This window comes from Rhinichthys klamathensis, unplaced genomic scaffold, assembly GCF_029890125.1.
Source record: "Rhinichthys klamathensis goyatoka isolate OS25496 unplaced genomic scaffold, OSU_Roscu_1.1 h1tg000032l_1, whole genome shotgun sequence".
Taxonomy (NCBI): domain Eukaryota; kingdom Metazoa; phylum Chordata; class Actinopteri; order Cypriniformes; family Leuciscidae; genus Rhinichthys; species Rhinichthys klamathensis.
In genome coordinates this window covers 2,162,237-2,179,380 of record NW_026606581.1, presented here as the reverse complement: position 1 = coordinate 2,179,380, position 17,144 = coordinate 2,162,237, and the positions used below count along the sequence as shown (strand labels likewise).

Here is a 17,144-nt window from a genome sequence, read left to right as displayed (position 1 = left end):
GATGGACTCGTTTTACTTGTGGCAGTGTATGTAGCTCCAACATGACGCCAGAAACTTTTCTTAAGAAAATGGATCTAGAAACCTTCATACATTTTTTATTTGTAATAATTATTAAAATAATATAGTTTGTTGGCCTAACTGTAGACCATTTTAGGTGCGGTCACATTAGCAAAATTTGAACCCGCCTTGAGCCCAATGCATAATCTGAATGGGAAAATCTTTTTCAAGAAATTCCTCATCACTTGGATTCCTATTGAATTGACTTGATTTTGTCAGCAAAAATACACTGCTGACCCATGGTAAATGTGACCACACCTTTAGTTACCAAGCAATGTAGAAATTGGCACGCTAAGGGAAAGCACAGACAGAGGTTTGCGGGTTTTTCTACAGTTAGGTCTGAATTAAACAGCTTTAACTCCCCGTGTTCCCCACAAGTTATATTAAGCAGTGAAATTTGAAATGAATTTGATTGGCATTCATACCGAATGGGTTATGCTTTTAACAAGTGCCACTTTTGTCAAGCTCTAGCTGTGCACACTGCCCCATGAAATCCATCATTGGGAAGCAGCAGCACTCTCAATCTGCTGAGATGAACCAGGCTGGTGTCAACATCCGACTGTCAGAGGCTTGAAATCTTCCACACCAGCAGAGCTGTCAATACCATGAACGTATAGAGCAGTAAAAACCGCTGGGGACTGAGTGTGTGGATGCTAATAGATTAATTATTGGAATAAGGCCACTGTGCTAATGGTCATTTCAGATAATGTAATTCGATTGTCATTGTTCCAACCACAAAGGGCACACTTTTTTTTTTTGCATGTTGTATCAGAGGAATGTAGTTCAGTGGGCTTCAGCAAAGCTCTGGTGGGGTCACAACACTGCTGGGGGTGGCCTTCATGTTCCAACTACACACAGGTAAAAACCTGAATTGTTCTTTCTTAGCTCAGGAGCTCTCTGCAACATATTGAAGCCTCACTTTTTTCGGAGATGTTTCAGCTAAATTTTCTAAGGAGAAAAAAACAAACAGAAAATAATGTTGATGTAAAGTAAGAGTATATAGCTATAAAATATTTGTGGAAAGCATCATTCAAATAATTTGGTTCTGATTAGAATTGTTTGAGTTCACATCGAAATGTCTGACTTTTGAAATCTGAACATGGTTTGAGACAGTAGGCCAAACATTGAAAAGAGTGTCCACAATAAATAAGGGGGGGAAATCTTCTAAGGTCTTAGAAGTGTAAATTTTGTTGGTTTCACATAGTTTTGAAAATGTATAAAAAATTATTTTAATTGTTCATGATTCAGTTTGATTCATTCAGACAGATCACTCATGCACTGAATGATTTGCAGCAATTTCTCACTCTGAAATAGAAACGGGATACTTTATAAAACAGAAAGAGCACTTGATGAGATGGATATTTGCCAAACTTGCAAACATATTTTACAGTACGTGACCCGTGCTGGCAAAATGAGTCACAATGAGCAAATTTTCTCTATTAGAAAACCTTCAAATGATGTATGATTTGTTTGACAAAGAATGACTGAGCTAGCCTGGTTAAAACCAGACCATTCTCAGTTGTAACTGAGTTATGGTCTGGCAAAGCGTCATAGACAAATCATTTCCAGAGGGGCGTCACCAACGGACGTCGCGGATAGACCTAAAACCAATCAGAGCGATGAAGGAGATGACGTATGCAGAGCGGCGGAGAAACTTCTAGTGTTGTTCTTACGTTCAAATCGCTTAAAACAGACGCGATAGCTGATTCGAACGAGTGATGTTCGACGGTGGCATCCATCTTTGTAATGTAGGCTACAAAATCTGCTTCAAAATCCCAGCGCTGTCCTCATCGTGTAAAGCCCGCCCCGACGTTTCTGATTGGTGCCTCGATTTCGACGGATTGGAAATGGGCTTGAATGAGTTCTTTGCCAGACTAACTTTCAGAGCAAATCTAAATTTGCCGGAAGTTGTCTGGATTTTCCCAGGCTATGACTGAGCTACACCTATTTGAAGTCGATAGTCAGCAAAGTCAATTTTGAGAAAAATATCTATAAGCAAAATATATATTCAACTTTTTTTTCCATGATACCACAATTGTTTGATTAACATTAATGAAACAGACAGCCTATATATTAAGACCTACTGTACGGCATGGATATAAAATAATTACACATCAGATGGTTTTCCCCAACAGTTAAACGTTCACTTAAGACATAACAGATAATGTTTATGTGAAATCCTGCCAAGACAGATATTTTGAAATACTGTAATTCTGTAAATATGTATATGTATAAAATGTAAAATGTAAAAATAAAAATGTATATATCGGGATCGAGTCTGAGGAGTCTTTGTGTGCACGCTTCAGATCTGTCAGTCAGCGCGAGTAAGATCGTTTTTCATGGACAAAGGAAAGGTACTCCTCCCATAAAACTTACAAATAAAGACACTTTTATATGTTTAATTGCTATTTGGAGCACTGGGATCGCTAGAAGAGGGCTTAATTAACACATTTTTGTGAAAACCTCAAAATATTTCGACATTTTTCACTTGTTTTGCCTGTAGCTTGAAATTATCCCGTGCGCATTCCAACTCCATTTGCCAGCACGGGTCACATATATATAGCCCTTTATATATATATATATATATATATATATATATATATATACACACACACACACACATACATATATATATATATATATATATTCTTCAATACATTAAGACATTGGCAACTTACAATTACTTTTCTTGGGAGAAAAAAATCTGAAGTTTAAGCAAAATTCGCCTTGCCCATGAGTAGTCAGTAAATGGTGACAGTGCTGCAAAATACCTTGAAATCAATTAATCTATTGTAAGTCGAGGTGTAAGTCCTTTAAAGCTCCTTAAACAGTGGGATAAGATGTCACGGTCACCAGCGAGGCCTGCTAACATGCCACTAAACTCCCAAACAAGATTTATTTACAAGGTAAATGAAAAAGATTTGATTTTAAAAGGCAATAAGCTCTAAAGGAAGTTCTACTGACATGTCTCTGCCAGAAAACTACACGTGGCAAAGGTGACGGAATCAATGGTTTTAACACCTCTAATTTTCCGCCTCAGGAGAAGGAAGGGAAACTACTCATGTCGTGCGCTAGAGCTGACCCTGTAGATGTGACGGGGCCGCATCCAATTAACACCTGTTTGCGATGTGGTGGCGCTCTGGTTCTCACAACATCTAGAATGTCCAGACGCCTGGACAGATTGATGCGAGCGAGTTTCGAAAGCCGCATCGGCTCTAAATCTTGGCTCCTGTGAAGAGGAAGAACAGATTCGTGCTGACCAGACAGTTGTCCTCAAACATTTACCACTGCCAAAGTCAGGGGAGGATAAAATAACCCGTAGCAAGAATGCTGTGGATATTTTTGCAGACCTTTGAAAAACCACAGGTTAATTACACTCTGCCCCTACAATAATGAATTAATGCCAACAAAAATGATATACATACATACATACATACAGTACATACATACAGTACAAGCATACAGTACATGTATATATATATATATATATATATATACACAGTATTTAAATTTAAAGTTTAAGAAATTAAGCTGTGCATAAATTAGCGTGCTGACAGCCTGCTGTGGTTTTAGACAGCTGGCATGAGCAAACCCCACCCAGAAAAGTTTATTTCAATTAAAAATTCAATTCAGCCCTCATTAAAAAAAAACACTGGAGACATACACACTCCACACACCACAAGCTGCACTTGTGCAACAGTGTTTTTCAACCTAAAAATAAGCACGAGAAACCCATGCTTTCAGTTTCATTCTGTCTGGCTGCTTTTGAAGATCGCGGCGTCTGCTATAAAAGCATCCAATTGATGTCAGATGAACCTGAAATCAGCCAAATTATACAGGGTTTAATATATATTAGAGGTTTAGGGGGAAAAGATGCATTTTAATTTTATTCGATTCAAACTGTATCATTATATATTTACAGAAGTTATTGCATTGCATTTTGTATTTACAATAAGCAAATATTGTTGTTTTGATGCATTGCTATATTGGTGCATGTGGCATAGAAATGAAAATGGTTAAATATCATTCTTATGAAAATGCTTTGATTATTTTTTAACTTGACTACATTTTTTCACAGTAAATAAATCAATCTTGTGACATATTTTGAATATGGTCCAAAGCCAGAAAATATTTTCATATTCTTTTAGCCATATTACCCAGCCCTAGTCATCGTTACTGAATACAAATTGTTCAACTAGTAGCAGTTGTTCATGGTGCACAGCACACATCGTCACACATGGAGCTCTGCCCATGTTCCACATCAGACGGTTGAATGCCTTTGCGTTTTCCTCTACGGGACAACAGGGAAAGTCAAAGTACAGTACTTTCAGGCATTCCGTTCTTGGGTTGGCCGACCCCCCACGCTCTCTTTGAAAACAGGACATTGTTAAAACAGAAACATGTTGCTTTTGGCATGAAGCTGCTCTCTCCCTGCATACAACGGGGCCTGCAATTAGCATGGCCGGCTCCCCAGAACAAATATTCTCCACTGTAATCCTGCCAGGGCAGCAGAGACACAGCTCGACTGCAAGAATGCTTGGCATTTCCTTTAATGTGCTTTGGCTGAGCTGGGTCAGAGAAAACCAACAGTAAAAGCAGAACAGAGTCCCAGTCCCACACAACAAAACTTCCTGTTCACACTCACTTTCTCTCTCAAACATACACGCTTTTCCAATAAAAAGAAAAACATATTTCCATCCCCTCATTCTTTTTAGCTGCTACGCTTACAGGTTTCCTTTTTTATATATATATATATATATAAATATAGATATATACAGGGCTTGACATTAACATTTTTGGTCACCAGCCACTGTGGCTAGTGGTTTTTCAAAGTTACTAGCCACTCAGTATTTTCACTGGCCACAATTTTGACATCGATACCATGAGAAAAAACTGCCATGCATATATTTTCTTATATTATCTCATAATTTGGCAGCAGGTATACTAGGCTGTTGTCACTTTAAGACTTGACTCACAGATCCATTATACTGTTACACATGCATTTTCTTTCTCAACTGTTTACATTCACTTAAAACATAACTGACTGTGTTTACGTGAATACTCGCCAAGACTGGCATTTTGTCATTATTTTGTGTGTATTTGACTGTTTAAGCACAATAAGCAGCCAAAAATAACTAAATTTAGTACTGAGAGGGTGGCTTTATGTGCTTTGAGTCTTAGCACAAAATCTGCCTGAATGAGTAAAATTAAGCGCAATACACGCAATCCCACGTAGAAATTCAAGCACTGTAACACCAACAATATTCATGCGGAGCAAATTAAACGAGTGAGTGAGGGGAGGAGGGTTTGTGTGTAACTCGCAGTCGGAGAGATGAGAGAGAGAGAACGCGCAGCTGGTGTCGTATTGATGAGAATTGGAAGTGTTTCAGATATTTCAGTATCGATATGTGTTGAAAAATCGCTACTTTTGACAACACTACATTGTACTTAGTTTACTATTTCAGATTCCTTTTTAAAAGACTACAATTGAAAAAAATTATATATTATATATCAAATTCAACCCGCCAAAGTAGCTAGGAGGAGTGACTGCGTTACACGCCACTGCTGAAATCCACCAGCATTTGTTGGGTTGGTGGGTATATATATATATACACAAATATAAAATAAGCTTTCTATTTCCATAGCTGGCAAAATTTCAAGTTATATCTTTTCAAGCGACTGTTTCTAAAAGTAGTGCATTCATACACTTACCAAATTACTCCAACCTCTAGGTCAGGGGTCTAAACTGGATTAGTGGAAGACTACCATTCACCTCCATGTTAATTTCAAACACAGGCTCTCTCTAAAGAGCTCCAGCACATACCCGTACTGCTGTTTAGCTCCAGTCATTTTAAGTTGACGGTAAATTTGCCTTGACTAACCTAAACCCAGAGCTCAGAAGTCATAATTGATCCAAAAGTCTGCATGTTCAAAAGCACTCTACCATTAAAACAAAGTGTTTGACACTGTGAAACAAGCCCTTGGACCTTTTTCCCATTTGTATTTCCAAACTTTAGTTAGTTTACAAGATAAAATGTGTTTAATTATACTATATTATTGGATTTTGAAAAAATTGGAACAATTCAGTTTTTTTTAATGTTTGTGAAATAAGTCTCTTTTGCATTTATTTGATAAAAAAAATACAGTAAAAAACAGTAATATTGCAAAATCCTATACTATTTAAAATAACTGTTTTCAATTTGAATGCATTTTAAAATGTAAGTTTCCACAAACCTATTAATAAGCCAAAACATGTTTCTTGAGCACCAAATGTTATTACACTGAAGAATAATGGTTGCTGAAAACTCAGCTTTGCCATTGGAGGAATACATTACATTTTAAAATATATTAAAATAGAAAACAGAAAATATTTCACATTATTACTGCTTTTACTGTTTTTTTTATCTAATATATGCAGCCTTAGTGAGAATAAGAGACTTATTAAAAGAATTCATGAAAAAATACATGATTGGCATACTGTCTGCGATCTGAAATCCCTTCAAAGTCATTTCACTTTGCAGCCATCTAAACAAAGGCCATACGAGTTCAGCTGTGATCTACAGTAGTTGAATGGGAAAAAACGCTATTTGTCATGATTACATTTCAATGACATTTTAAATCAGTAAACAAATCTGACATCAACAGTATAATATATTTTCATTATTTAGGCCATTCTAGAGTAAATAAAAACACAGACAATGCCTATATCTACTGTCTTAAAATCAGTTTAACAGATTTGATCAAATTTAAATCCCTTCCCTTTGTATAACGCACATTTTCTCCCTCAATACATATGCCAAAATATACCAAAGGGCACCGTTTCTGTGTGAGCCTATCCCGGTTGGCCAGAAATTGAATTCCTCAATATGTCATAGTTTAAGTATTATTTTCTCAAGCAAATGGACATCCCTAATCAAATCTGAGACCCTAGACCAGTGTCTCTGTACAATAACCTGAACCTGTATCTGTTGGACAGTATCTGAAAGATCTGTCTTTTAAGGTCAGTTTTACCATCCTTCTAGTCTCACAAAGACAGATTATATCCGCCCGCTTAGAAAAGACACGTCGGACTGACATGTAAAGAGTGGATTTACCTAAAATAGATCATACTACAATACTAGATGAGAGCTGATCCGAAGACATGATGCGAAGAACATCTTTCCATCAGGTCTGGTGATGATTTACTGCTCTGGAATTTTTACCCAGAGACAAAATCTACTTAGACATCAAAGGTCAACATATAATTACCGTTTTTTTGAGGATTGATTTCCTGTAGTAGCAACGGTAGAAGAGACTATAGATGTTGTTAGGGAACCTTGAAGAGGGCACTGCGACGGGATTATCAATCTTCACTGTCCTTTGAGAAAGACCCACTCCTCACAGTTTGGCTAAAGAAAACCAAGAGGTCACCAAACCTTTCAAAATGGGGCCCGTTCTGATAATATCAATAGCACTTATCTATTCAAAGTTTGCCCTTGTGCCTGCCATCTTTCCGTAACAAAACACTCCCTTGTGAGGAGGACGTTTTTCCATCGGGCTGAATAGGGTGAACGACCTCAAAGAACAAGCCCATATTTCTGCTGTTTTAAATACACTTCTGTCTCTTTCTTTCACCAACAGCGCAATGAGAGCAACAGAAGTGGAAGTACGAGATAGAATTTTATCATATTACCGTGACGGCTCCACTTTCTGTGTGACAGAAGCAATTGTTTAATGTGAAATCAATAAAATCTCACAATGTCTGCTGACTCTAGACACAAAAGATGGCCAGGTTGATGAATCAAGACAGTAATGTTTTTCTTATGCAAATGATAACTGCTGAGCGCATACCATTACAACACTGCGAAACATGTGCTTTGGCCCACGCTCCTCACGGCACTCAACGCAAACAGATGTATGAGGAGACTGGAAGAAAAACAACTTTACGCAGCAGCCAGAAAATGCATCACGTTCTCTAGCAACAAAATGTGTGCTATGTACGGCAAATAGGTGGGTAGTGTCTATACACAGTTTATTAAAAACGTATTACTGAACTTACTATGTTGCTTTTTTCATATTTTCAGAAGGAAATATGAGTGGTACTTGCCTATGCAAAACTTCCTGTTCTGAGTTTTAGGCACTTCTTAAACAGACTCATTGGGGAAAATGTGCCTACCTCTACCTACATAAAAAACCTATACATACTGTACAACCCACTGCAGTTTCCAGTTAAATTAAACACTAGTGGCAGTAAAACACCAATAACTTTTGGTTATTTCGATGGTCAACTTTAGACATTCTGCTAACTATTAAGTAACACTGCAACTACATGTCATCTAACTCTCATTAGAGTATTAGTAGACTGTCTGCTTAATATCTACTAACACTTTATTTTCATGGTCCCTTAACAGACATTCTACTTGTAAGTTTGCAACTACATGTCAACTTATTCTACTAACCCAAACACCTAACAGTCTACTACAGTCTACTAATACTCTAATGAGAGTTAGTTGACATGTAGACGCAAAGTTACTTGTAGTTGTCTAAGGTGTCTAAAGTGGACCATTGAAATGAAGTGTAACCCAACTTTTATGATTACAGGGCAGATTATTGATTAATAAAGACATATTTGTGCATAGTTCCTTGCAAAATACTATGCTATGACCTTAAAACGTTTTTACCATAGTGAATTATTTGTAAAATAATACTTTTTTGTACATTTGCATCACATAACGTACAGGATTTCACTTGGTTTCCTGAACAGACTGAACAGCTGAAAAGTGCCATTTAAAACCAGCCAACAGACCAGCTTAACCAAGCTAGGAGAAAAGCTAAGACCAGCAAATCAGCTTATTTTTATTTTTATTTTTTTTTAACCAGGTATTGCTTAGTGTAATATATATTTTTTCCACCCCTGTTTTATTAGCCTGCCACCACTGTAAAAGGACAAAGGCATCAACATGATAGGCTGACACCCACTAGAAAAAAAAACATCAACAACGAGCTACTCATCAAGAGAATTAACTATCTATTAGACACAACATCTCTAGCAAATTGACAACTCCACACATAGACAAGCAAAACAACATCGCAGACTAGACACAACATCACAATAAACAAGTGACAACTGCAACAACTCTAAAGCACTAGTCAAAACAACATGACAAGCACCTATTAGTAAACTAAAACAGGGGGTAAACCTTCAAAAATAGCCACAGCTGGCTTCAGGGATGACGAAAAGCACACCTGCCGCTATAAAACAACAAGGCCCTGCACCCGTTGCTATGACCGTTGTGATAACAAGCATGTATTTTTATGTTTAATTGCCAGTGTGCCACCATCTAGTACTGAATGCACAGGCACGCTCAGAGAATGCGAGCAAGTATCCATCAGGGACTGCATTTTTCAACGCAACATTTGCATTCTGATAGCTCTAAAAGGAGCCTTATCAGCCTCTAGTAAATCAGATTTGTTTGCTTGTTTAATCACAGGCTTAAAAAAAAGCTGTCATTTAAGCAGGATGCCAATAAGAAAAGAGGAGAAAATACTCTTTTGCTACCCCACCCTTTACAAAAGAAAGGGAATTAGAACAAACAACTATGTAAAAAAAAATAAAAAAGGCTCCAGGGATGACAAACACGTTATGATGCAGTGGCTTCGCGAATGCAAAAAATATGTTGTATTAGTATTTGTTTAGGGTTCTTATTTAGGGTGAAGTTTAAAATAGAACAAAAAATATCTTGGCAAACCTACTGCACTTTTGTACAAACAAACAAACAAAATAAAATAAAATGAAATGAAATTAAGTGAAAAAAAAAAAAAAATGACCCCGCATCAATTGTACATGAACTTATTATAAAGCAGGTTTTTTTGTATGTTCAAAAAGTCAAGCAATCGAAAGTTCAAACACATATTTTAAAGATTAAACCCATCAAGGACGCATTAAATAGCATGATGACATTATGAATACTGCAGAAAGACACGCGCATGCAGGTACAAGTCTCTTACACGCTGGAAGTAGATAGAGAGAAAAGATAATGAGAATGGAGAAATAAGAGGTACCTTCAATCTTCTGCAGGGCTGTCTGACAGGCTTCCTGGCTAGCGAACTCAAATGGGTTGTTGCATGTTCGTACACTGTCACATTCACACTTCCCATCAATGATGTTACAGCCCGTAACCAGGTTTTCATTGCATGGCTCAAAGCCCAAGAGCTGGTCGTCATCCCAGTTTTCATCTGAACGAAAATGAAAGAGACACATATCAATGAAAATGCCACAGCAACAGAAATTCATTACCAGATCAAACAGAGTATTTTAAAATTCAGAATCGGGCCCGATACATTTTCACAGTATCATTAAAACCGCGGGTTCCCCAAAGCCAACTGGTCTGATGATGCTGAAGTAATGAGGCTACTGAATGCTAGAAAAGAGCACGTGGCCAATTACATGTGCATTTGAGGTCCAAGGGGTATCGCAGAACTCAGGAATAGGAGAGAAACGTAGACTTGTTATAAAGGATTATGCCGTTTCTACGTTCCTAGCCTCTCTCGACTTACACGATAAATAAATGGTGGCAGAGAGCAGCACATTTTCAAAATAAGAATGACCCCGACCCTGAAGACGCTTCTATCTACCAGGAACATTATGAAGTCTTATTTGCAGTGCAAACACACATTGCTGATACAAGCGCTGGTATTTCAGCCCACTGCATGTTCACCTTATCAGTGCGCACGCATGTTTGTGTGCTTAGTACGGATGAATACACACTCAAGATGGGAACACACCAGGGCTGGCTGATATATTGAATATTTTTTTTAAATAAATTATTTTACAATTTATTTATAAAAACCATAAATATGATATTGTATTCCCTAGAAAACATACAAAAAACCCCAGCTTAAACCAGTCTGAAGATGGTTTGAGCTGGTCTTATCTGGTTTCACAACCGAGTCAAGCTGTGCAGCCAGCTGGTTTCCCACACTGAACAGCTGAAAAGTGGCCAAAACCCCTAGAGAACCACCCAATAGACCAGCTTTACCAGGAAATCAGCTTAGGCCAGTTTATTTATTTATTTATATCAGCAGAGTATTGCTCAGTGAAGGTGTATGAGAATTGTTTTGCATGTTTTAACAGCCTGAAACCACTAACATCATATTAATGTATGTTGTTGATCCTGGAACAACATTCTAATCAGTTTTAAGGGACAAGTTTACAGTTTATGTCAAGTTTAGGCTTAGAACCAGGATTATAAGCTTCTACATCAGTGTTATTCACCTATCATTTCCCTCTGATTTTAGGGACAAGTTATGGGTAGGTTTAGGTTTAGGGGTAGGGATACATTTTAGGGCAGAAATGTTGATCCAGGATCAATAAACTATGTTGATCCAGGAACATGTCTTAATGGGGAAATTAGAGTTGTAAAGTAATACATTATTACTAAATTAATTTAATACATGTCATTTGACCATTAATTTTCCATACTAGACCTTAGTAATATAAATTACAGTAGAGTACTAGAGTAGAGTTTTAATGAATCGGTCCAAAACACGGATTTATTTGCATACACACATCATCCAGACCCAGTGCACTAAGTACCAGCGCATGCATGTAGATGCATCTGCATGCGTGTAATTTGTGTCTTTCGGCCTCCGAGGAATGCAGCCCGCTTGCCAATAAATAACGGGCCTTGTGCTTCTGTGAGCAATTCGGCTGTTGAGTCAGAAAGATTTCTGTAGAAACCTGCCTGGTACTGCAGAGAAACCTTAGCAGAAATTAGACTACTAAATGACTTTGTTTTGTATCCATAACTTCTCAACCCCTGGGTGGGTCGCTTTAAATACTCTGTGGATAAACAAGTCATGGAAAAACATTCCTTTCACCCGCCCTTGTCTGTTCACTGTAGGGTCAATCACAGCTGCACACAGTGTTTCGGTCATCTGCATTTGATGGGTGTGATTCCAGCTGTACGGCACAACACCCATACCGTGGGACGCAAGAACACAAGGTCCCTATCTATATAGGGGACTGTGAGTATGTGATCTTCTAACAATCAAGGACTAGAAGCTGATGTTCCAAAGCCCCTGCACTTGTTGTTTTCACCAAAGCCACAGGGGTGAAGTCCCCAAATAGCTGCTGTCAACAGCTGATTCTTCCGTAACTAAGCATGGCTCTCCAGACCAGCTTCGGGTCGTTTAGCTGGGTGTGGAGGGTCGAGTCCCCTGCCAAACAAGGGTTGTCAGTAGCCTGGCATAGGGTTCACATGATAAACACATCGCGGTGGTCCAAACCACACAGCGGGATTCAGCTTGGCATGTTCACAGACAGCATTGCCTTGAAGACCTCCTGGGAAGATCCTACTTACGAGTTCAGAAATCATAATTACGACGTGATGTGCATTCAAGTGATTTCAGTCAGATGCAATTTCACATTTCTTTCTCTCTTTTTCACTTCCTGACAAACACAGGATGTTTTTAGTGCTAATGCAACAAAAATGAAGAGAAAATATGCATAATATGAGTAACTGATGTGTTAACTATATTTTTTATCATTCTTGTGCTCCAAGCTTAATGACTGATAAGAAATGCCTAACCAAGTCAGCCCATAATAATCCATAATAATAATAATAATAATAATAATAATAATAATCGAGTTACACGCGCCGTCTTTCCTGGCAAGCTGTATTGTATTCAATACAAAAATGTCAATTAAAAATCAATTAAAAATGTTAATCGAATTAATTACATGATATGCTTATTTCATAATTTCATAATGCTTATTTCATAATTACATGATATGCTTAATTACATAAGCATGTTATGCTTATTTTGTTGTACTGTATTTCCATATTAAATATAAGCCTATCACAAGTGTTTTCAAAAGGCAAGGTTCAAGCAGGTTCACGGTTTTGGACAAAATGCTTGTTTAATGTAATTAATCGCAGAAAATTAACATGCTAAGTTGATAACCCTAGTACAATATAATTGGTACACATTCAGAGTTACAACTTATATCATGACCAATTTGCGTGTATCATGATGAGTATTTAATTGATACGCCTCCAAACCCCAGAAAGACAATCAGTGTTCAATAAAATATAATTTCCCACTGGAAATTAAAACATTGTGGAGGATTCCATTTACATTCATTTTGAAACTACGATAATTTGGATACACTTGACAGCAGCATTACTGTAGTGTTGTCACAAGTCTAAATTAGAACCATCCTAGTTTTTACATTCACTAAAACCATAAAAAAGGTAACAAAAGTATTGACAGATCTTTTGTTCTCTATTGTGACAAACATCTCAGTGAAACAGATTATCAAAAAAGAAAAAGAAATTGGTGCAGGGACTGTCGATTGGGCGGAGGCAGATCTGAATGCAAGCTTTGGGTTGACTCTAAAAAAGGGTGGGGTTTAAGCGGATGAAATGATTGGAGAAGTCTGGTATATGTCACCAGAGAGAAGTCTGTCGTTTCACAGGAAGATTGAGTTGACATTTTGACAAACAAATATTGAGCTCAAAATATTTTTTAATTTGCATGGATGAATCTTTTACAATAAGATAAATAAGACATAGACTAGAGTGAATTTACACTTCATGCCGACTTTAAAATATTCTTCTTGAATATTTTACATTCTCAGTTTGAAGCATGTCACATACAAAAGTAGTCAGGAGATGTGAGTTATCGCAATAATTTAATACCAATCACAAAAGTGCAACTAGCCTGGGAAAACCCAGACAACTTCCGGCAAATTTAGATTTGCTCTGAAAGTTAGTCTTGGCAAAGAGCTCATTCAAGCCCATTTCCAATCCGCCGAAATCGCGGCACCAATCAGAAACGTTGGGGCGGGTTTTACACGATGACGACAGCGCTGGGATTTTGAAGCAGATTTTGTAGCCTACATTACAAAGATGGATGCCACCGTCGAACATCACTTGTTCGAATCAGCTATCGCGTCTGTTTTAAGCGATTTGAACGTTTCCTTTTTGTTAAAAGCCGAGCAAAGAACAACACTCGGAGATGTTTCTCCGCCGCTCTGCATACGTCATCTCCTTCATCACTCTGATTGGTTTTAGGTCTATCCACGACATCCGTTGGTGACGCCCCTCTGGAAATGATTTGTCTATGACGCTTTGCCAGACCATAACTCAGTTACAACTGAGAATGGTCTGGTTTTAACCAGGCTAAAGTGCAACTGCTCCTTCTATCATATTCTCTCAAGACTCAATATTTGTATTACAGTTTTTCTCAAATGCTAAAACACAAAAGCCAATCCTCTAAATCAAATGACCAGTTGTCTAAACACATTTACTAAATCTAGCCATCATTTTCCAATATCATAAACACATTTCACATGAAGACACAATTCACAAAACACAATCCTCCGTTCTCATAAATCTTAACACATTTTTCCTTGCTAAAACACAAGTTGCAAAAGAACTCTGCTCATATTCTCAAATGAAAGCTCATGTGATGCAAAATGCTTGCCACAGTCAGCAATATTTGAACACAATGAACACACCTGGCGTCATTCATTACACACAACGACTCAAAATTGAAGACACTTGTTGCTAATGCTGTGACCACATGTATAAAAGCAAGTTCAGAGTGCACAGTTTGCTGAAGATTACAAACAAACACAATGGATGAAGGCAGAGTCAGGGGAAGAGGAATTCGAGTCAGAGGAGGGAGAAGAGCTGGCCATGGAAGAAGAGGAGCAGGCCAACGAGGAAGAGGAGAAGGTCCAGGAGGGAGAGCAAGACAACCTCACACCATCATTACGGACGAGATGCGAGCAACAGTCATTGACCATGTCATTGTCCATGGCATGACAATGGCTGAAGCAGGACTAAGAGTCCGTCCAAACCTGAGTAGGTTCACCGTGGCCACCATTATCAGGGCATTCAGACAACACAACAGGTATTGTCAACACATGTTTCTTTCTTTAGAGTTGAAAGAATGCCACATAGAGGTGGGAGGGTTGCCATATTTACAGTGGCACAAGAAACCCTCATTGTGGATATGGTTCGTGAGAACAACCTCATTAGACTCCGGGAGATCAGAGACAAAGTCATTGCCGATAATGTCAACTTTGAGAGCATTGATGATGTCAGCTTGGCCACAATAGACCGAGTTCTCCGGCGCCAAAAGATGCGGATGAAACAGGTCTATAGGGTTCCCTTTGAGCGCAACTCTGCGCGACACAAAGACCTACGTTACAAGTATGTGCAAGTAAGTATACATCCATGTTCACAGTACAGTTAGTGGACATACTGTGTTGCTCAGTGGCCTACAGTACTTCTGGACAATACTGTGCTACCTGATTGACTGTTGTTCTGAACACCTGTGCACTTTCACATTTTCACAGAGGATATTACAGTTGGACGCGATGGCTAGACCTCATGAGTACCTCTTCCTGGATTAGGCTGGCTTCAACCTGCAGAAACGAAGGCAAAGAGGCCGTAACATCATTGGCCAAAGAGCCATCACTGAGGTTCCTGGCCAACGGGGGGGGTAATATTACTCTTTGTGCGGCCATGGGTTTGGAGGGGCTTGTCCACCGGCATGCTGTCCTTGGGTCTTACAACACCCAACGTCTCCTCACCTTCCTAGAGGAGCATTTATGTGATCATTTGGGACAATGTACGCTTTCACAGAACAAACCAAATCAGAGAGTGGTTCACCACCAACAGTAACCACTTTTTAAACGTCTGTCTGCCACCCTACTCCCCTTTCCTGAACCCTATAGAGGAGTTCTTCTCATCGTGGAGATGGAAGGTTTATGACAGACAACCATACACTAGAGAGAACCTCCTAAGGGCAATGGAGCTGGCCTGTGTTGACATCCCAGTGGAGGCCTTCGAAGGATGGATTCGCCATTCCAGGGCGTTTTTCCCACGGTGCCTGGCAAGAGACAATATAGCCTGTGATGTGGCCCGATGCCGCACAGTGATTGTGGTGTGTGTGTGGTGTGAATAAAGTAAATAAAAAACTTCACACCCTGATCATGTTTTCAAGATTACTGTTGTGTGCAATAGATTCTGTTTTTGCATTGAGTTGTGTTACAGTAGTGTACATGCAGAATTTATACTCTTCATATGAAACTCACAAATCTAAATGCCTAATCCTCTGCAGAGATCTAAGAAGATCCATTACTGTAAAGTTTCTAAAAATATGCATTGGCAGTTATGAAACAAAGAACCTTCTCACAAATTGAGCATTGTGTTTTCAATTGTTTTGCTGTAGTGTGTAATGATGTGTATAGTGTTTACATTTTTGAAAGCTTCGAGCTGCTCTTTTGGTGTGAAAGTTTGAGTTTTGAAGTGAGAAGGTGTGGTTGTGTTTATGTAGCTTTAGAAAAGGGTGTTGTGTTTAGACATTGGGGAACATGGAGGAAACGTTTGTGAAATGTGTTTTAGCATTTGAGAAAAACTGTAAAGCCTTGCACTATGCGAAAACACAATCCTCACACCTCACGTTACCTAATATAGTCCGGTAGATGAAGAGGCAACTAAAAAAATCTCACAAAAGGCTTCTAGAATCAGAAAAACTGAAGGAATAAAATGAAGGCCCTTTCAACACAGCGGTTCTTCATAAACAAGCACAGTGAAAAGTGTTGTTTTGCTGATATCAAAGCATGATATCGTCCTCTTCTAGCCGATGCATGGCCTTCCTGCTGTACTCTGCAGTGGCACCTGGTTGTTATCAAGGCAGGAGTCCTTCCTGAAGCAAGAGATGCTTGCTAATTTGCAACCAAACCAATTAATTACTCTGTCAGGAAAAGACAGCATTTCCAACACCCTAGTCATTAAATGCTACTCTGCAACCAATGAAAGACAGTGAAGATAGGAAGACAAATGCTCGTTATAAATCAGAAAAGCTATTAATACCCAAAATATGGTAATAAATTCAACAATTACATCATAATTTAGCATACTTAATGCATATTCCTGATGTTGCTGTGGACGATTCATCAATGCAATTAATTTTAAAGGTAAAAAAAAAGTATTTTTAAAAGTTACTGAAATTCTTTAATTATATAATTTAAAATAAATGTATAATTAATCAAAGTAATATGCAGGTCACCCAGGCTATCCAATGGATAA

General features: G+C 38.3%; 1 protein-coding gene across 1 annotated transcript in view; it reads right to left on the bottom strand.

Moving 5' to 3' along the window:
• crim1 (cysteine rich transmembrane BMP regulator 1 (chordin-like)) overlaps positions 1 to 17,144 on the bottom strand; it is a 115,979-nt gene that overhangs the window by 89,467 nt on the left and 9,368 nt on the right. The window contains exon 2 of the mRNA XM_056245542.1: positions 10,099 to 10,272. Coding sequence (XP_056101517.1) covers positions 10,099 to 10,272 — 174 coding nt within the window. The remainder of the gene's footprint in view (positions 1 to 10,098; positions 10,273 to 17,144) is intronic.